The 19,408-nt window shown below is 53.3% G+C and overlaps 8 protein-coding genes across 8 annotated transcripts; 5 read left to right on the top strand and 3 right to left on the bottom strand.

Moving 5' to 3' along the window:
- Positions 1-174: 174 nt before the first annotated feature.
- Positions 175-1,005, top strand: BO80DRAFT_13716 (uncharacterized protein). Its single transcript, XM_025713645.1, has one exon. The coding sequence runs from the start codon at positions 268-270 to the stop codon at positions 742-744; it is 477 nt and encodes a 158-aa protein (XP_025580782.1). The 5' UTR covers positions 175-267; the 3' UTR covers positions 745-1,005.
- A 4,505-nt stretch (positions 1,006-5,510) lies between these two features.
- BO80DRAFT_420740 (putative COP9 signalosome subunit 2 (CsnB)) lies at positions 5,511-7,762 on the bottom strand. The gene is made up of 4 exons (XM_025718437.1): positions 7,362-7,762; positions 7,138-7,296; positions 7,022-7,082; positions 5,511-6,967 (listed from the first exon to the last, which is right to left on the bottom strand). Exons 1-4 carry the CDS (start codon positions 7,403-7,405, stop codon positions 5,714-5,716), a joined length of 1,518 nt encoding a protein of 505 aa, XP_025580781.1. The 5' UTR covers positions 7,406-7,762; the 3' UTR covers positions 5,511-5,713.
- Positions 7,763-8,520: 758 nt separating this feature from the next.
- rho3 (Rho family GTPase RHO3) lies at positions 8,521-9,506 on the top strand (the record flags this gene model as incomplete). Its single annotated transcript, XM_025721119.1, has 8 exons — positions 8,521-8,570; positions 8,630-8,680; positions 8,736-8,753; positions 8,816-8,832; positions 8,892-8,906; positions 8,958-9,079; positions 9,129-9,330; positions 9,388-9,506. The coding sequence occupies 8 exons, from the start codon at positions 8,521-8,523 to the stop codon at positions 9,504-9,506; spliced, it is 594 nt and encodes a 197-aa protein (XP_025580780.1).
- A 503-nt stretch (positions 9,507-10,009) lies between these two features.
- Positions 10,010-10,885, bottom strand: BO80DRAFT_343595 (lipoyl(octanoyl) transferase LIP2; the record flags this gene model as incomplete). The annotated part of the gene is made up of 1 exon (XM_025715237.1): positions 10,010-10,885. The coding sequence occupies one exon, from the start codon at positions 10,883-10,885 to the stop codon at positions 10,010-10,012; it is 876 nt and encodes a 291-aa protein (XP_025580779.1).
- A 500-nt stretch (positions 10,886-11,385) lies between these two features.
- BO80DRAFT_440319 (pyridoxamine 5'-phosphate oxidase family protein) lies at positions 11,386-12,190 on the bottom strand (the record flags this gene model as incomplete). Its single annotated transcript, XM_025721118.1, has 2 exons — positions 11,386-12,003; positions 12,074-12,190. The coding sequence occupies 2 exons, from the start codon at positions 12,188-12,190 to the stop codon at positions 11,386-11,388; spliced, it is 735 nt and encodes a 244-aa protein (XP_025580778.1).
- Positions 12,191-13,154: 964 nt separating this feature from the next.
- BO80DRAFT_13349 (NIPSNAP family protein) lies at positions 13,155-14,911 on the top strand. Its single transcript, XM_025713607.1, has 2 exons — positions 13,155-14,187; positions 14,268-14,911. Exons 1-2 carry the CDS (start codon positions 13,515-13,517, stop codon positions 14,750-14,752), a joined length of 1,158 nt encoding a protein of 385 aa, XP_025580777.1. The 5' UTR covers positions 13,155-13,514; the 3' UTR covers positions 14,753-14,911.
- Positions 14,912-15,476: 565 nt separating this feature from the next.
- BO80DRAFT_420736 (aminoalcoholphosphotransferase) lies at positions 15,477-17,731 on the top strand. Its single transcript, XM_025718436.1, has 7 exons — positions 15,477-16,034; positions 16,106-16,115; positions 16,168-16,325; positions 16,396-16,442; positions 16,499-16,594; positions 16,647-17,311; positions 17,360-17,731. Exons 1-7 carry the CDS (start codon positions 15,895-15,897, stop codon positions 17,468-17,470), a joined length of 1,227 nt encoding a protein of 408 aa, XP_025580776.1. The 5' UTR covers positions 15,477-15,894; the 3' UTR covers positions 17,471-17,731.
- A 290-nt stretch (positions 17,732-18,021) lies between these two features.
- On the top strand, positions 18,022-18,885 carry BO80DRAFT_420735 (40S ribosomal protein eS27). Its single transcript, XM_025718435.1, has 3 exons — positions 18,022-18,088; positions 18,268-18,330; positions 18,403-18,885. The coding sequence occupies exons 1-3, from the start codon at positions 18,086-18,088 to the stop codon at positions 18,583-18,585; spliced, it is 249 nt and encodes an 82-aa protein (XP_025580775.1). The 5' UTR covers positions 18,022-18,085; the 3' UTR covers positions 18,586-18,885.
- Positions 18,886-19,408: the final 523 nt, after the last annotated feature.

The following is a 19,408-nucleotide window of genomic DNA, read 5'->3' as shown; positions in this document are numbered from 1 at the left end:
GGGGGGGGGTGGAAGTGTGGGAGGGGAAGGAAAAGCAGAACGATGGATTATGGATGGTCAGGGCGACCGGCTAATCACTTGACGGGAAGAAGGACGGACGGAGGAAGGATGAAATAGATAAGGTGGGAGGTAAAAGTAAGGTGTAGACTGAACAGGGATGATGGGGAACCTAATCAAAGATACTGGACAGGTCAAGTCAGGTCAAAGCAAGTCCGTCAGATCTCGGAGGTGGCCCTGGGTTTAAGAAGGGAAATTGAGTGGCAGCAAATGGAGGCCGGATGGCTGCGTTCGTGGAGAGAGGAGAAAGGGGAGCGCGCGAGTGGATTGAAAGTCTGCTGCGTCCACCTTCAAGGCCGGGCGCGGGGTTTCCGACGGGGTCGTTCTTTACGGCCACTAGGCTCGATACCAGTCGGTCTGCTGTCGCAACTCGCTAGCGGATGGATGCGTGCTGGGTTCCGCCAGGATGGACGGCCCTCAATAGTCACAAAAATAATTCCCAGGGTAATTTCCCTCACACACATACTACAACTACTTGTTCCGTACTTCACACCCACCATCAGCAGCATCATCATCATCATCATCATCATCATCATCATCATCATCATCACAACCACCACCACCCCTCCGACAAGCCAGGATGCGGGAAATCCACGCATCGCATCCAGACCAACTACGGTGGTGGAACTCCTTGACCCCAGAACCACCGGTGGGTGGAATTGGAATCCTGGAATGCATGGGGAATAGCTCCCCGGAAGAATAATCATGACGTTGAAGAAGACTGCCATGATGGGTTGATATCAAGACTAGTAGCCGCCACGACGGGGTTTACAAGGCGCCGGAAGACGCAAGACATGGATGGTCAATCCTCACAACGTCTGGATATCAATGGCCGGGTGTAAGTTCAGGGCGTTTTTCTGGTTGCTATTATTTCTTTCCTTTTTTTCCTTGGTAACTGGCCTGTGCAGGGAATCATCAACGTCTCGATAGTAACTAGTGAGGCCAACTAGTAGGCCCGAGGTCAGGGAAGCCAAACAATATTATTTAGCAGACCACGAAGAATAATAATTAATGATTAATGGGATCATCTGTGTGGTGGGCGGCAGGTAGGGTAAAACAAACTCAGCATCGCTTGACTTACAGCAGGTTGAAGGTGCAGCGGAAGAGCCGGTTGGACGGGGACCCAATGGGGGCGATCATCACCCATCGGCCATCCCCATCCAGTGCAACACTTCTGATGTGGTGGTAGGCTGCTGGTGCTCCTGATTCATGTCCTCTAGAGTCGTTGGAAGGGATTGGCCCCATCCTGCCCGACCTCCACCCGTCGTCTCGCGATCCAGCTGGCTCAACTCACGGCTGAAGAAGTCAGTTTATCCACTCATTTTCTTGCTCCGTACATCTCCATCGTGTACTATCTTCGGGATGATCCTCAGAAGCGTAAAAATAGAAAAGATAGAAGAGAAAAAAAAAACAAACAAACAATAAAAATAAACTAAGAATAAGGCGTCACCGCCATGAAACCGCGGCAAATTAACAACCTGATTGATAATGACAATGGCACCTCGCCATCATCCTGACTAGTATGACTATTGAGCCTTGACTGAAGCATATCACGAGGCAAATGCCGAAAGCATCCTGATTGGACGAGAGCGTCTCAACCCACGGGATCAGTCCGGGTGCTCAGATCGCAGTCCTGGTCGTGTCGGGACGGGATTAACAATCAGAGGGGGTCCAGAAGACGTGCTGGGAGTCGTATTATTCTTCGCTCCCTGGCGGGTTTGGTTGAGGATGATCGAGAGGCCCGGGGAGCCAGACGGCGGCCGAAACATGCCCGCGGCCAGCAAACGGCCAGCCCATCTGCTGCTGCTGAGAGAACGAACGCCCGATCTCGATGCAACCGATGACCCCTACCTGCGCCTCTTGATCCTCCATGCGCTGGAGAACGGCCACATGTCCTGGCAGGACAGCCGACAAACCCGCTTGACTGGCGGGAGGAGCTGCAGCAGCGCAGCTAGACAAGACCTTCGAGATTGACTCTTGCTATCAAGAGCTAGTAACTCGGGCGAGTGGGAGCCGGTGCCAAACCAGCCCGCGTTAGTGCCTGCAGCTGCATTTACGGCCGACGAACTTGCCCTTGTCTCCACGCACGCGCCCTGCTCGATCCCACGACACCCACGACGGGGATATTGAAAGGGACAAGTCATGCCCGGAAGCTGGTCGAGTTTATTTCGTTTTAATTTATCGTCTATCCGCGCACTGCTACCAGCCGTCTTGCATGCAGAAGCGACTCAAAGTGCGGAGTCGGAGTCTGCGACACGACACGGGATTCCGCCGGTGCCTCACTGCCTCCAGTGCGCGCGCTTTCTGCCTCTTTTCCTGTTGCACCCTTTTTGAAGGACCCGATTGAGATAGATTCTGATTCTGCCCTCCGAATCGCTGCGGACCTCCGACCAGCACGCGCAACATGTATGTATGTATGTAAGTAAGCCCGCCCATACTAATACTTCACGGCTCCCTCCCACTGCCGTCAGCACGTACTCGGGACTCCATACCGCCACACGGATTGTAGGGCCTCCCAAGTCCCAACCACCAGTGTCCACAGGCACCACCGCCCACACCGCACTTGAAAAAGAAGCAACGAGCAACTATCGAGGTTGACTGCCTGGCATGGCCCTGGCATGGGATCAGACCACCGTAAGATGATGGTAAGACCTCTGGTCCCATCCTGCCGGTGTGACCAGCCATCCAGTCAGCCCTCCGGGTTGTGACCGTGGCCATGGACAGGGATTGTAATCGACCGTCTCTTTCCGGATGGGGATGTTCCAAACCGCATCAAATGGCCCGAGATGGCAGGCTACCAATAACTCCCGCTCCAGGAAGATTCTCGATCCAACTAAGAGGGGGCTTGCATATGCTACCTCGGAAGCCGCTCCGAGCCCATCCATCGCATCCCTGATCGTTTGCTTACTCTGTTTTTTCCCCCTCTACAAAGGACGCTGCGCACCTTCCTGGCCGGGGATACATGGTACATGGTACATATCCTAGCGACGGGTGCGCTTTGTCAGGTGCCTCCCTGCCGGTAGAGTACGGGGTCCCCTTGTATCCACTCCGCGAGGCTGGTTGCCTCGTCCGCTGGGCGTACTTTGTCGCCTCGACAGATCACGGAGCACAGAGTACCTGAATCTCACCTTTTTTCTTTGTTTCATTTGATTGCTTTTTTCCGCCTTTCATGCAGGATGACATCCTTCCGATTCGTCTGGGTATTCGTTGTCCGTTCCCAAGGACTGGTGATGCAGAAGAGGCATGCACTGGCATGGCACAAAAATGAATGAACAGTATAGCCAAGAAGCCAGAAGGGAAAAAAAAGGAAAGGCATAATTAAGTGTGGTGACTGGTAACGGTGGAGGTGGAGACGGCCGCATCGCAGGGAAATCTGGCTCTTCTATACCAAGCACCTGGCTGTCTCAACTGTCACTGCAGAGTCTTCTGCAGCGAGGTTCACATTCGCGACATCGGCGTATTTTCGGGGCCTCGCAAGGACCAAATATACACACCGGTAAATGACACTTCTGTCAGTTACCTGACAGGCACATCCAGTGGCAGAAGGAAAGGAACCCTGCACCTTCGGGGCACAGCTGAGTTATCTCCGTAGCTCAAGCAAGAGATAGCTATTTATCTATCCGTACTATCTACTATCTCCTCCGTAGCTAACCTAAAGCCCGGCAGGATGCTCCGTAAACTTCCTCCTCCCACTAATGATGAAGGAAAGCAAACACACCCACCCTCAGTCACACACACCACCCCCAACCCCAACTACCGTACTGATCGGCATTCACCTCCCCGCGCCAATCCCATCCCGATCGAATGATCGCTAGATAGATAGATAAACCAAGAAAACGTCCAGGTCCCCTTGTGTAACCTAACAATCAAGTATGTACTATACTCTGTTGTTCCCACTCTACATCCACAGTTCATCCAGGGTACATACGTCCTTCGGCAAGTATCTACTAAGTACTCCGTACAGGGACTCCCTTACCTTCACAGAATTGATTGGGTACCTATTTGTCCCCCGGTTTCACCTTATGTTAGGTACCTACTTCTGCCTCACTCTAATGTGTTCGTCTCAGGTACCTAAATGTTCCCATGTACCTACCCAACAACCACACATCCCGGCGGAAGGATTCAAAAAGTACCACCACCACTTACTGCCTGGTAGTTCCACCTCTACCAGCTGTACATACTTCACTTCCTGGTAGGATATGGATGGGCCTGGATGTAAGTATGTAGTTGATTGCTTCCTACTCCATATACCTAGATTATCCCAGTAGGTAGCGGGTTTATTCGGCCGAGGGTGTATTTTCTCCTTTGGGATGGATGTGGGGTACATACCTACATACACTTCCACCTACTCCATCCAGAGTACTATCTACCCTCAAGTTACCTAAACAAGTATGTATGTACATCTGTCTGTCCGTGCTGTGCTGTGCTGTGCTGTAATGTACTCTACTCCTGCAACGTACCTACCTAGTACCTACCTACCTACTACCTACCTAGGCAGGCACTGCATAGTGCCTCCTACGCCATCTGTACCTCCATCCCGGTACCTAGTCCTACCGTACCCCGTATGCAATTGACATTCGACCCAGCCCGTACTCCGTCGCAGTACATCCCCATCCCCATCCCCATCCCCCCTTTATACCTACTACATCCTCTTACATACTGATGTTATGCACACTTTCATCATCTCAATCCGGACCGATCCATCCCATCCCATCCCATCCCATGCCATCCAGTGAGACATTTATCTCCGCTCGAGTTAGGAGTACACAATCCCATCATGTACATTATCAATAAGAAGTGTGGAGTAGAGTATACGGAAACAAACAAACAACCAACCCTGCAAAACCCACCTCCCCCAAAAACTAAGTTTAGAGAAGTACGGAGTACGTAGTCCAGAATTTCACAATTCCCGGATTCCCAAGTCCCCCGAAGCGCTACCAAACATACATACTACCTAGCACTTACACCTCTGGGAGTGCGAGGGAGAGTATGAGGCGTCAAACATGCATACGGGGTTACATATGTACAACTACAATAAAAAGCAAGCAACTCTAAAAAAGAAAATAAAAAAAGTTTAAGGAAGTGAAGTGACAGACAGACAAGACCTAGACGGGTCCATTGACACTTCGGTACTTTTTTGGCAAACTTCTTACCACATGGCTTATCGCTACTTGGACCGGTTGGACCTGTCACGAAGCGGCCGGGGGAAAGACTGTAGGGTTCCCGCCCGGCGTCTTAGCTGGACTTGGATTATGGTCGGGGATGATGGTGGTACTCCGTATGTACGGCAGTGACAGGAGGGATGGATGGGGCGTTGCTACTTGCAAGGGTTATGGGGGTAAGTAGGGTGGGCTGTGGACTGGACTGTGTACCGGGGAAAAAGTACGTTGTGTGCCTGGGTCCCTGGCGTGTTTTAGTCGGGTGGCTTACGGATGTGTCTAGGTAGGTGGTTTGCCCGCGCGCATTGGCCTTCATGATCTCATTGTTTTCCCTGTGGTAGGCTGTTGTGTGTGTGTGTGCTGTGATTTCACTTCTTCCGACTGTACTCCGTATGTGCCGGTCTGACTTTGTATCCTTGCACTCTATCGGGATATGACGCAGCGAGGATGGATGGATGGATGGGTGAATGGATGTCCGATGGAACAATGCATTCCCACTAGAGACCCCCCAGCCCGGCCTTTGTTCCAGGCCCGCCGCCGCTTCTGCCTTTGTATCCACCCCGCAGCCGGCGACCGCCAGCCCGTAAGCCTGCAGGTGCTTCGTCTCCAAGCCCGGCTTGGAACATGGGCCCTCCTCCTCTCATGCCGTGGAGCTGAGTGGGATCTTCCCTGAATCCATCCCCTTCGTTCAAGGTCGCTTGCCAAAGAGACCGCAGCGATGCGTTCCACTCCTGGAGGGATTGTAGCCGGTCCACGTCGCTAGTGCTCTCGACCTCCACAATCCCGTTTTCTTGGTCGATCTTGGCATTGAGCTTCTTGTCCAGGATCAGGAAGCTCAGAATGTCTTGGACCTCGGGTACCGAGACCCGGATGTGTTTCGAAATGAACTTCAGCGTGAATCGTGTGTACGGGGCAATCAATTTGAGCACGGCCTTTGTCCGCATGTTCCGGCTAACCTCGTCAATGTTCTCGGCAATAAACGGATCGGCCAGGACGTCCGGGTTTTTGCTCAGGATGGCTTCGTATGCATGAATGTCGTCCCGTTGGAACGCATCCACTAGATCGGTCATAGCGGAGATGCGGGGGTCGTTCTTGTACGGCTTGGTCTCTTGGGAATAGAATGGGTTGATATCCGATTTCATCAGCATGGTGGTCAACACCAGATATTTGAGCACCTGGATCCGTTGTATTGAACCCGCCTCGTCGTAGTTCCGAAACGACTCGAAGAAGTCGCTTTGTGCTTCCTCCCAGTTCTCCTCACTCAGGTGCATTTTCCCTCCGCATTCTCGGATAATTCCCATGATCTTGGGGTGTGGCACTGCCGACCGGACGCGGAGGGCACGTTGGTAGAGTGCTTTCAGTCGCTTGTTGTTCTTCGTCTCGGCGTACATCTGGATCTCTAGAGCGTACAGTTCCAGGAGGTATGTCCCTTTGCTCGGATCGTCTGTTCCGTCATCCCGTTGACATGCCCGATGCAACTCCCGCACCTTTTTGCTCAGCTGGCCGTACTCCTTCCGTTCCAGCCAAAGACGTGCCAGCTTGATGTTGGTTTTCAGCCACAGTCGCTCATTGTTGGTGTTTTGAAACGAGCGCAGCGTCAGGGAATAGAATTCCTCCATGCACTGGTAAGCTGTGTCGTCGTCCGATCCCTTTTCGATGTAATCCAGCATATTGTTGATGGACTTCTCCGAGTAATTCCGCGTGACGGCCGACTTGACATAGGTGAGGAGTTCCCTGTAGTGTTCGACGGCCTGAAAGGTCAGGACCTTATCGGTGATCAAGGGGAGCGAGAAGAGGCGACTTACATCGCTGTATTTTCCAAGCTTGAACTCCAATTTGATCGCTTGCTTCAGTCCCTTAAACCCCCTTAACTACCATCAGCATCGGGGCTGACCCATCACTGAGGTCCACGGGCTCTTACCAGTCGCCCTTGTCTTGTTCTAGATCCGGAACACCCAGAAACTCCTCGATGGCCTCCTCCGGGTTGTCTATTTTCATTTGTTTGGCATTATAGTATTTGTTCTCGATTCCGACGTCTCCAGATTCATCATCGTCCGCATCTTCGTACTCGAAGTCGTACCTGCGATAGTTCAGCTGGTTAGCGGCGACGGATACCGGATGCCTGGGTGGATGGCTCAGGCTTACTCCTCATCACCCGAATCTTGCATGAAATCATCATCGTCAGACATTATGAAAGAGGAAACGGGCCTCGCTGAGTGCTGGGTATCTAGGGAATTTAAGAGAGAGAGAAATGAGCGCGCACGGCGTGCTAATAATGGATGGAGATAAGTTCGATGAGATGGACGTGAGGGAGGAATGGAGAGCTTCCGCGCCTATCGGAGCCTGGGGCCAAAGTTGAGGTTCCCCGCCTTAGCTTCCAGGTTGGTCGTCGACGCCGGGGCCGACCGAGACCGAGTCTACTCTCTCAGTTAAGCACAACAAAGGATGGATTCCTCTGTCTACTCGAGCATGAGGGACTTGCTAACAACGTCCCAGAATAGCTTGTCATGCCACGAATATTATTCTTAGGCCAATTCTTCAACTTGCTACTATTGCGCTGAAACAAACATGAATATACTGAGATCATAATCTACAACCAGGCAGTTCGTTCTCATATATATTTTTGGGGGTTCACGCCCACTCAACCTATTCTTAGCTGAGTAGGAATACACAGGCCGTTGATAACGTCGCCTAAGATCTCCGGTTTAGCCCTGCATGCAATGATTCTAAAAATATAGCGACTGAAGCAACCGGCGGCTGTCAAGGCCTGAGCAGGCCTACTAAACCGATCTCTACAGCACTACTAAAAAGGTAGTGAGGGTGTGCCCGCTGGCACATACTAAGCAATAATGTCCATTATCTGATGAACACAGCCACTTCCATCAAGGCACACTGCCTATCCAGCAAAGACGGACGCTGTGCGGGTCAGGAATATCGCCAGTGTGGCCGTGGCGAAGCGACTCCGCGCCTCCGACATCCAGAGCGGTTCAGGCACTACGCTTGGCAGATGACGATCGTCTTATTCGCGGATCGTCCATTGCAGGACGGAGCCGATGACATCGACCGACCCTGCACGGCGGCCCACGACTACTAAGTATCTTCGTGTTCGCAACCAGATCTGAGTCTCGTGAAACGTTAGCCGTACCTATTCGCCCTTACTCCACACACTCTAATTCCCTTATCTTCCATACGCATTCCTGTCGTTCGGTCGACCCCCTCTCGATCCAGCCCCTTCCCTCCCTTATCATTTGCTTGGACCCTTCTTTCCGCATACTTTGACAGATCACCCTCCAAAACCCTCACAATGGATCTCTGCGGCCGTCAAAAGGTGGTTCGGCGCAAGATGGTGTTATTGTCAGTTTGCGAGCCCTGGAAACCACGCTCGATGGCCAGAATGCTGATTTCTAGATAAGAGGGGATGGCGCTTGCGGCAAGACCTCCGCTTTGAACGTCTTCACCAGAGGGTGGGCACCTCCTGTATCCCCCTTGGATTCCAAGTTAGCTAACGTATTGCGCCAGATACTTCCCAACCGTTTAGTGAGCATGGCCTTCTCCTCATTCTAATTCCAAGTTGCGGTATTAACCTCATACCTACCCAGTGAGCCTACTGTATTTGGTGCGCATTTGCTTCCTCGGTCTATGATGAACCATCCTACTAACCGTGGAGTTTGACAGAGAACTATGTGCATGGTACTTCCTCCCTCTATACATATCGTTTCCGCATGCTCATGTTCGCCTAAGATATCTTCGTGGATAGTGTTCACATGGAATTGTCGCTATGGGATACGGCTGGCCAGGAAGAATTTGACCGATTGCGTGCGCTATCCTATGAGGACACACATGTGATTATGCTTTGTTTTAGCGTGAGGACGGATGATCCTTGTGGGTGGACATGACGTTGACTTGTACTAGGTCGAAAGTCGGGATTCGTTCGAGAACGTGGCGAGCAAATGGATCGAAGAGATCTCGGAGAACTGCCCCAATGTCAAACTGGTGCTCACTGCCCTCAAGTGTGACTTGAGGAAGGACGAGTTCCTAAACGACAATCCGAATGCGATCACTTATGATGAAGGATTAGCAAAGGCCAAGGAAATCGGAGCAGTGAAATATCTGGGTAAGGACTATACCCTGTGATGTCATCCCATGATGGTCCCTGACAGACCTCTTGCAGAATGCTCCGCCGTGCAAAATCGTGGTATCATGGAAACATTCTACGAAGCAGCAAAGGTCGCCCTGGAAGTCAAAGCCCAGGGCTCTAACGGATCCGGGGAACGATGCGTCATTCTCTGAACCCCACTGGCCCATACTTTATGACTTTCGACCGTCGCATTGCTCTGTTTCTATACCCTTCTTGACTTGCTTGCTCTTCAGCCACTGAACTGGGTCATTTGCTGTGAATGTTCCGATTTGGGAATCGGGGTTTCCACCACTGGCATTGAGGTACCATGCTTCTGGGCGTTCCAGCCTGTCATGTCCCCTCCGTTCGCTTCTCTATATATACTTGCTGCACCTTTTTGTAATCCTGTATACCTAATGTTTGCTTTGAATCCGTCCTCCAGAAAAGCGCGCCAGCCGGAACCCCTGGCTGCTCTATCTTCATTCAATTGCTCGCTCTGGCCGATCTTAGCATCGACGATTTTGGTATAGACCATGCAAATGTACCATTCATAATGAACCTTCTTGACTGCACATTACCACGGTTTGTGCAGCATTCGCTGTGCTCGAATTCTCGGATCACTGCACAGCCAGTGTACAGCCCAATCACCAAAACCCCACAGTATAAACCAACCACCCTACTCCCGTAGTAAATCCTCCTCCGTGACACTATACACCTCCTCAATCCCCTCCCCCCTAGCTCCCTCCCCACAAGCAAAATCCCGATTCACCCTCCCCACAAACGCCCCGACAAACTGCCTCGCAACCTCATCCACACTCACCCCCTCGACCCCCACCCCCCGCAAACTCGTCGCCTCCCTCCCCTCCAACCCACACGCCACAATCTGCCGAAACCACCACATCGGCTCCTCCGTGACATTAAACCCAATCCCATAACTACTAATATGTCTCCGCAAATGCACCCCCACCGCCGTAATCTTCCTCGGAACCGTCCCGTCTTTCCCATCCGGATTCACCCACACGCCCGGATCCTCCGTCACCATTCCCCGGACCCCATACCGCCCCAACACCTCAATCACACTATTCTCTAATAACCGAATATGACAGCGCGGGGTGAGGCCCAGTCGTCGGAGATCCAGGATCGTGTATGCGACCATTTGCCCCGGGCCGTGGTAGGTCGTTTGCCCGCCGCGAAGCGTGGGGTGGTATTCTGCGACTTTGGTGGGGGGGATAATTGGGTTTGGGTTTGTGCGGGGTGGGATTAGGAGTGAGCGGATTGGTTCGAGGGAGGGGGGGAGGGAGAGTTTGCTGCTGCTGCTGCTGTTGGTGGTGGTGTTGGTGTTGGTGGTGGGGTGGCTGGTGTTGGAGGGCGGGAGGTCGCGGCGTCCGGTCGTGTAGACGGGATTCGGGGTGAAGGTTATGATGGTTGGGTCCGGAGGGTTCGGGGTGAGGTGCTTTTTGTGGGAGAGGAGGCGGCTGGTCAGGGTTTGTTGGAGGTTGGCGACCCGGGTGAAGGAGGTTATGTCGGGGAAGTGGAGGTGGGCGAGGCGCATTTTGGTGGTGGTGGTTGGTGTTGAGTTGGGATTGGAGATTAAATTGGTGGTTAGTGGTGTTGGTGTATTTGCATCGTATGTGAGGAGGTATAAGGGCGGTGGTTGGGGTGCAATTGGTGAGGGATCAGTCGGAGTCGAGGAATTGAGTTGAGGATGGTGGTAGCTTTGTCCGATAAGATTCAACGTCACCGGGGAGCTCCCGATCATGTGACGACAAAGGCAATCCGGATCTCAGGTTGCGTGCTTGCAGCACGGAGCTTATTTTCAATTTGACTTTGCATGCAGCTTCAATTCTATGTACAGCAGTGGATACTTCCAAATTCGTCCGGAAGTATGACGGCCAGATCGTGTCCACTGACATCTTCAGGAACCCGGTACGCCGAAAGACCCCGATGACTGAACATAGGCAATTTACGCCTGAGCATCTGCTTGCAATCTCCCAAGTCGGCAAGTCCACTCTCGAGCTATGATACACAAGGTAGCACAAAAATCAGCAAGCACTATGCGGACGGAACGCCGTTAACCAAAGCCTCTTGCGATTCTTCACCGTCCAAAACCAGCTGCCAATCCTTCACGCCGCCCTTCCAGTCTGCAATGCGGCCCTCGCGCACACTAACAACCACGACGCGCACATCGCTGTCAATAGAGACACTGGCCCGTCTTTGACCGGGTTGCTGCTGCTGCTGCTGCTGCTGTCCAAAAGTGCCCAACTCTTCTTCAAAGGTGTTGTTTTCCAAGTGCTGCTTCTTGCACCACGTCTCCTCATCCGAGCCCGGTTCCAGGAAGCGGGCAGTACCGGTGATGGTGGTGGAAATACTCGACAGCGCACTTGTGTTCAAGTTCAGAAGCAGACTTGCCAATGAAGACCGTGTCGCAGCAGGGGGAGGAGACCCTTCGCGACCACCGGGATTGAGAGCCCGGGTAGGCGGACGGTGTGAGACCCAGTCGTGGACCAGGAGGGAGACACGAGGGTTGGTTAGCAAGTGATTGGTCTTGCGAGAGGAGGGGTTGGTGGTCATGATAATCGTCGGATACGGGTCATAGGGAGTCGAGGGAAGGTAGGTGTAGGACATGAGCGAGATGTGCGGGGTCAGGCCATCACATGTTGCAAGATGAAGCTGGTAGAGTGCACAATCAGCTGCCGCGGACAGGGGTAGAGCATGGAACTGGAGCTATCATAGTACTCACGAATCGGGAATTCTTGAGACTCGAGATCACCTCCGTTGGGAGGGTGCTCCCAACATGCGGATGGGTAGTTGAGGCAGAGGCCTCGTAAGAGAGGGGAGGGTTCATTGAATCCGCCATGGTGAGATTTTATTCAGAGCCGAGGTACAGATGATTTTGACGTCAAACACAACAATCGCAGTCTGGACTCCGTTTGAGTCAAGGAGCTTGTAGCACAGAGGCAGAGGGACAACAGCAAGTGGCGGGCCTGGAGGGCCTGGAGGGGCGGCCCGGAACAATGAGGCGCTACCGGATTGGGTTGACCATCCTAATCCTCTTTAGGATTAGCCTACCGGGCCCGGATCACCGCGCGGCTCGTCGCGGATTACATAAGGCCGCTGCTCCGTCCACGACGTCATCGGTGCTGGGAGCTACGCTTGTGTTGTGCTGCTGGTTTTGCAAGCTCCAGTACTATGAATAGTGTGATAAGGGGCATTGTCTACCCATTTACCAATCGGATGAGACACGGCACTCGATGGCTCTCATGCCGGTTATCAAGCCAGTAGCCGTGGGCACGGAGGAAAGGAAGACCGCTTTCGTCATGGGCTAGGAGCTGCAGCACTAGGCAGTGAAGATCGGCCTAGACAGAAGAATGGACAAATCACGAGGAATGTCTCTCTCTCGGGGGCTACACCTCATCCGCAGGAGCAGGACGTGTATCGGCATGGGAAATTAGTACACTAGGGCTGGGATTGGTGCTTGGGCCCTATATAAGGCAGACCCCAGCTGTACATGGTTGCTGGGAACAGCACAGCCTCCCGGACAGGTCTTCAGGCGGTTTTCCCCGCACTCTCTTAGCTTAGCAAGTGACGACTTTCCCCAGCTTCCACTACGCGGTCCGGAGGTACCTCCAGCTGTCCTCCCTCTCTCTAGTCCTCTCTCCTCTCTCCTCTTTTTCTCCCATCCCGCCCTCCTCTGCCACCATTGGCTCTATTTAAATTGTCACCCAATATCGCACACATCCGTCAGCCTTAACCGACACCCGCCATTGGGGATTATTTCTTCTCCGCCCGACAATTCGATCCCTCCTCTTTGCTGATCCTGGCTCTCAAAGCTTGCTACCTGACTGGTTCCGTGGACTCCTGCTGTAGTGCTCCTTCCCTTTAGCCGTCGGTCAGGTCATTCATCGCGTGTCTACCTGCTTCTGCCATCCCTGCCCTTACCTGTTGTCTCAGTTTCTTACTTCCCCTCTCGGTGTTGAAGCCCCTCTTCTCTGTGTCGCCTCCTTAACCTCGGCGCCGTGGTTGGGCTCCCGTGTTGCTGTCACTTCGACACCCAGCACCCTTCTTCAACCACGTCTTTCCCCCCGACCACTGTGTCTTTTTATCTGAGAGCGTAGAGCTTTCTTTTGCTTTGTCTTCTGTCTTCAAACAGCATCTACTTCTGTATATCTACCCTCGGAATCATGTTCGCCCCACGCTTGTTGCGGCCAGCGTCTTCGCTGGCTCGCCCCTTCAGTTCCTCTGCCACTGCCTACCGCGCCCCCTCTATCCGTGACATCACCCCCGACTCGGCGGTGGAGTTTAATGCCCGTCAAAAGGAGTTCCGCGAGAATCTGGAGGTGGCTCGCAAGAAGAGAGAACAGCAAGAGAGTCAGTCTGTCGATGCTTCTGGTTCTACTGCCTCATCCCCTGCATCCCGTGACCGCTTTCGTGAGTACGCTGCCGCTCCCACTGCTCCGGGTGAGAGCAATGCGAGCAGTAACAAGAACCTTGTGTTTGATGCCGCTGAAGTTCTTGATCATAAGGCTTTGGGCTCACTTTCTACCCACCGGATTATAGGAGACGAGCAGCTGCAGGAAGCCAGTCAGTCTCCGAAGCGCGGCCCCCTGTCGTCGCTCATCTACGGAACCAAGGAAGGCCAGCAACTGGACAAAGATATCGAGCGGTCGTTTTCGCAGGTCCTCGCCCGTGGAAAATACGTACATTCGATCGTCTTCCATGATGTGAAGCCCGACAAAGTCGACGACTATGTCAACCTCGTTGGCCAGTGGTATCCGCGCATGGCGTCCGACCCAGAGAACCGGGTGAACTTGGTTGGAAGCTGGCGTACACAGGTCGGAGACAATGACACCTTTGGTACTTGACTAAATGCGCCCATTTTCCATCTGGTGGCATTCAGCCTGCCTCTCAGACCAGGATGCTAATCATTTTTGCAGTTCATATCTGGGAATATCAGCGATACGAAGGCTACCATGCTTCTCTGCACAACATCTCCAGTCATCCCGAATTCCCCGAATTTGACCGCAAGTTGAAGAGTTTGATCAAGAGCAAGAAGACATCGTTGATGCAAGAGTTTTCCTTCTGGCCAACAACTCCTCCACGGCGCCTGGGTGGCCTTTTTGAGCTCCGATCATACACACTCCACCCCGGAAACCTTTTGGAATGGGAGACGCACTGGCGACGCGGTCTCAAAGCCCGCCGGGAGGTCATGGAGGGCGTCGGGGCATGGTTCGTTCAGATTGGAGAGTTGAACACTGTGCACCATCTCTGGCAGTTTGCGAACCTCGAGGAGCGCAAGGTCCGTCGGGAGCAGTCCTGGGGCATCGAAGGCTGGGCGGAAACCGTGCATAAGACGGTCCCGCTTATCCAGACCATGCAAAGCCGGATTCTGATCCCTATGCCATGGAGCCCGGTTGGTTAAACCCAGTCACGGTCACATGGTAATGATCACGGGGCGATCCTACAGTGCCCAGGCATCCAGAGCCAAGCCTGACTTATGTTCCTCGACGATCCGAGCGCCATGAACAGAGAGCAAGGGAGTGTATAGACAGGAGCCGGATCTAGCATGGAACGACTAGGCCTGTCTATTGTTGCACTATCCCGAGTCTCAGGAACCTTGGACCCTAGTGTACTTCGTACACTGCCCACTGTTTCTCACCTGAGCCGGTCCTAGTGCCTTTCGTGTATCGTATCTAGCATTAGCACAGCACATGTTCAAAGTGTTCCATGCTGTATCTATTATCTTTCGTTGTTGTTAGTTGTCAAGTCCGAAATCCCCAGCCACCGAAAACAAAGTTGATCCATGGTCCCGCTTGACGGTTCTAGCGTCTCCCCGCTTTGTAGTCGACTAAATCCATTCCCGTCATCGCCAAAAACCTCGGGCCTCGCTAGACTTAGCAGACTGGCTGTCGGGTTGCTGGCCACCCCACTTGTCCCACGACGATCAGAGCCGGGCTTTACTGATAAGAAAGAGGAGACTGCTCCGTCCGAGGGTAGCCAGCAAATGAGAGGCACGCCTGCACGTGCGCGTGCCGTGTGAATCCACACCGTCCTTCGAAGATGTGCGGTGGGATTCTTTACAGCGCCTGAAGCAGGCAAGGTTCTTGGCCCAGTGGCTGCCGAGAGCGACTGGTTGGCGTGGGAGGCTTTGGTCCCCGCGTCCGCCCGTTGCAGCGCTGCTTCCGCCGGCAGAAAAAAAAAAGTTCCTAGAAAATTCACGGCGTGGAAGAAGACAGACATCAACAACGGTGCCCACCATCCTCATCGTGTCTTTTTTTTTGTCTCCTTTTTTTCTTTTCCCTTGCTTTCTGCTTCTCCTTTCTGCTTGTTCTTTCCACTTCATCTTTAATTGCTAGCAGTTCTTTCACGCCCCAGGCCTTGTTCGCCTTTCCGGCCCTTGTTTCCCCCGTTTCCGCGCGGCATTGACAATTCTGGCGTCAACCTGAGTCCGCCGCCGGCTTGGCTTTCCTCGCGTGTGAAGCAGCATCCTTCAAGCACACTGACTACCTGGATTCTTTGGTCGTATTGCTCCTGTAACTCAGGCGCTTCTAAGACACCGACAAGATGGTGTACATTCGGCAAGATCAACTGCCCAAGCTGCGCGAATACCGTTATGCAGGTATCGATCTGTCGCTTGTTAGCCGATACATCCTCAAGCCGTTCTATAATGACTTTGTGATCAAATTCTTCCCCATGAGCATGGCGTAAGTGGCGAGCTGGCTTGATTCGTCTTTAGAGTTCTTCCCTGGCTAACAGCCTCGCTCGCCGATCTTAGTCCTAACGCCGTAAGTCGCGAGTCCTGATGGGATATGAAGCCTATAACTGAGGACTGGGTAGATCACCCTGACTGGGTTCTTCTTCGTGGTAGTCAACTTCTTCACTATCCTCTGGTACAACCCGACCCTAGACCAGGACTGCCCGCCCTGGGTCTATGCCAGTTGCGCCATTGGGTTGTTCCTATACCAGACGTTTGACGGCGTAGACGGCATCCAAGCGTACGACCTGCCCCTTGCGCCCCTTGATATTCTGTTGACGGGTAGGCTCGATGCTAAATCGATCTTACAGGCGGAGAACCAAGCAGAGCGGTCCTCTGGGTGAGCTGTTTGATCACAGTAAGTGCATAGGTCGGCTTTCAGACTTAGGTTGTTCGGAGATTAAGTCGCCTTAGGTGTTGATGCGTGCAATACGGCTTTGGGAGTCTTGATCTTCGCCGCTGCCATGAACCTCGGCCAGTCTTGGGCAACTCTGTTGACCCTTTTTGGATGTACGTGGCTCTACCAGCTCAATTTGAGCCTCGGAATGCTGATAAGATAAAGCTACCATGACGTTCTATGTTCAGACCTGGGATGAATATTACACCCAAGTGCTGACCCTGGGAGTCATTTCCGGCCCCGTCGAGGGCGTTCTCACTCTCTGCGTTGTCTTCGGCTTTACTGCCTATATTGGCGGCGGCAGCTTCTGGCATCGCTCCATGCTTGAGACCATTGGTGTTCCCAAATTGGCCTTCCTCCCGGACAACATCTACGACATGGCCTTTACGCAGTGGTATTTGGTCTACGGTGGAGTCCTCCTCTTCTTCGCCACAGGCTCCAGCATTGTGCACGTCATGCAGGTGCGCTGCGAGCGTAAGCAGGACCCCATCAAGCCCCTGTACGGTCTGCTCCCTCTCGTCGCGGTGTGGACTCTTGTGCCGGCCTATCTCTATTTGCAACCCACCATCTTGGAGAACTACATGGTTCCGTTCTGCCTGTACGTTGGCATGATCAATGCGTACGCCGTGGGCAGGATGATCTGTGCGCACCTGGTCAAAGCCAGCTTCCCTTACTTCAACATGCTTCTGATTCCTCTTGCGTTGGCGGTTATCGACAGCGCTGGTGCGACGTTTGGTGTCTGGTCCAGCCTGCTGGGAGACGGTGAGGGTCAGGTTGCGTTCCTCTGGGTGTGCCTTGGTCTGTCGGTTGGCGTCTATGGCAGCTTCGTGGTAAGTTCGGCCGAGGATATCTTGTGACGAAACGCTAATCGCAAACAGCATGACATCATCACGACGATATGCGACTATATCGATATCTGGTGCTTGACGATCAAACACCCCCATGTGGAAGTGGTAGCCGCCAACGGCGATGCGAAGAAATCGAACTAGTGAGGTCGCAAACGAGGGCGGTGACGTATGAGGAATGAGTTACGCGGGGGAGGACCGAGTCGCATCACAGGGAGGGTTAATTGGACGAGCAGCGGTTCGTGCATTCTAGCATTGCGGATCAGAAGCATTGGAAGGAAGTCGGAGAGTCCGGTGTCGGAATGGCAGGCACATGCCACTGGACAGGAACGTATGTCATGCCCGAATCTAGTCAGTAGCGTATTGGATTAGCGATAGAAATGTACTTGTATGAGCTTAGCACATGGTGGCAACGGTGGTGGACACATGCGTAAGGAGTAGGAAGAGCTCCGAGCAGAAGGACCTTGGAGCGTCTAGCAGCATCTAGAGGCTGATATAAGCGGGCTGCCATTGGCGGAAGGACGGCCAGCCACGGGGGGCACCGCCGGGCCGTGGCAAAAGTGCTTGTTCGGGCAGTATTAGCGAGAGGGCTGCAACCCTATGCGCCCCAAACGGGCCGCCCTGGCTGACGCCGTCGAGAATTCCCTTCAGCGCTCGCCATCTCCACGAGACCACCTTTTCGCTTTCACCCTCAAGCAGGCCATCTCCATCAGCGCATCAATCAACTCCCTTCGCTGATCGACTTTTTGTCTCGTCAAGATGGTACGTTCTGCCCTTCGACCTCCATCCCAGCCTATGCCGAACCTCCCTCTGCATGCCTGTCTCGACTGGCACACGCCGTTCGCTATCTGTGCTCCCCGTCGCCGTCGCCATCCCGTCGCCGCAGAAACACCCCAAAATCTTTGTCGGAAAATGTTGAGCTGACGGACTTCCTTGGATAGGTTCTCGCGGTCGACCTCCTCAACCCCACGCCTCAGGCTGAGGCCCGCAAGCACAAGCTCAAGGTATGAACCTCCGGATCGGATATATCAAAAAATGATAAGGGATGCGGTTGGCTGATACCGGTGTCTCAACAGACCCTTGTGCCTGCCCCCCGTTCCTTCTTCATGGACGTCAAGTGCCCCGGCTGCTTCACCATCACCACCGTCTTCTCCCACGCCCAGACCGTCGTCGTCTGCGCTGGCTGCTCGACCGTCCTCTGCCAGCCCACCGGTGGTAAGGCCCGTCTCACTGAGGGCTGCTCTTTCCGCCGCAAGTAAACGTCTCGACGCGACCGTGCCGGAGCGATGATGCAATGTGGCGTTCTTCAATGATGATGGATTAATATATCTCGTTTTTCTGAGGAAACAGATTCAGATAGAAGATGGAATCCTCGCCCCTTGCGAGAAGCCCTGCGGAACCACACAGACAAGGGAAATGAAAAAATTTTGACCAGGCACACAACCCGTTGATACATTCAAAAAAGCGTTTCTTCTTTCTTCCTACCTTCGCGCAGGGGAGTTCCGGATATCTGGCACATGATCGGTCCATACTACCAAACTACTCTTGCCTTGATCTCTGATTTCGCTTTTGTGCTTTTTTCGCCCCTGCGTTGTGTGTTCCGTGTACCTACGCTGTACCTCGACAGGGCACGATGGGATGACACAACGCCCCGGTCACGTCTGCCTGAGCTCTGCCGGTTGCCGCAGGAATTCGGATGTTGCGGAGCGAGAGATTCCATCCATCGTTGACGAAGATGAATGATGGCGGAGCCGGCATTGCTTGGGCGGCGTGACTGGGCTGCATGCAGGACATCAGCCTGAAAAGGAGGGTGTTGGCGTTGCAGAGTTGTGATACCCTCGTGCGGTAGCAATCGTATGTTTATTTGGTCAGTATGGACATTGTAGGCTGTAGGGTAGACCGATGTTTGATTCGAGATCCGGCTCCGCTATCTCCGCAATCCGTGTAGCCCTATAGAAGCTGGGGTCAGCCTGTGACACTTGCATCTAGACCATCCCCTGCTTAGCCCTGGCCCTTGCCCATCCGCTGCCTTTACGCTGGGATGTATCACCACAGCATTTCCAAAGCAAATACCCCGTACTC

This window comes from Aspergillus ibericus, assembly GCF_003184845.1.
Source record: "Aspergillus ibericus CBS 121593 unplaced genomic scaffold BO80scaffold_1, whole genome shotgun sequence".
Lineage (NCBI taxonomy): Eukaryota > Fungi > Ascomycota > Eurotiomycetes > Eurotiales > Aspergillaceae > Aspergillus > Aspergillus ibericus.
The sequence above is the reverse complement of the archived record's forward strand: the minus strand, read 5'-3'. Positions and strand labels throughout refer to the sequence as shown.

Excerpts from the sequence above, each read along its gene's own strand:
- BO80DRAFT_13716 (XM_025713645.1), top strand. The coding sequence starts at position 268 with ATGGAGGCCGGATGGCTGCGTTCGTGGAGAGAGGAGAAAGGGGAGCGC.
- BO80DRAFT_420740 (XM_025718437.1), bottom strand. The coding sequence starts at position 7,405 with ATGTCTGACGATGATGATTTCATGCAAGATTCGGGTGATGAGGA. Across the intron at positions 7,083-7,137 it reads GAACAAGACAAGGGCGACTG|GGGGTTTAAGGGACTGAAGC; the intron begins GTAAGAGCCCGT and ends ATGGTAGTTAAG. Across the intron at positions 6,968-7,021 it reads AGCTTGGAAAATACAGCGAT|GCCGTCGAACACTACAGGGA; the intron begins GTAAGTCGCCTC and ends CTGACCTTTCAG.
- BO80DRAFT_13349 (XM_025713607.1), top strand. The coding sequence starts at position 13,515 with ATGTTCGCCCCACGCTTGTTGCGGCCAGCGTCTTCGCTGGCTCGCCCC. Across the intron at positions 14,188-14,267 it reads CGGAGACAATGACACCTTTG|TTCATATCTGGGAATATCAG; the intron begins GTACTTGACTAA and ends TCATTTTTGCAG.
- BO80DRAFT_420736 (XM_025718436.1), top strand. The coding sequence starts at position 15,895 with ATGGTGTACATTCGGCAAGATCAACTGCCCAAGCTGCGCGAATACCGT. Across the intron at positions 16,326-16,395 it reads GGCGTAGACGGCATCCAAGC|GCGGAGAACCAAGCAGAGCG; the intron begins GTACGACCTGCC and ends TCGATCTTACAG. Across the intron at positions 16,595-16,646 it reads TCTGTTGACCCTTTTTGGAT|CTACCATGACGTTCTATGTT; the intron begins GTACGTGGCTCT and ends GATAAGATAAAG.
- BO80DRAFT_420735 (XM_025718435.1), top strand. Across the intron at positions 18,331-18,402 it reads CCCGCAAGCACAAGCTCAAG|ACCCTTGTGCCTGCCCCCCG; the intron begins GTATGAACCTCC and ends GTGTCTCAACAG.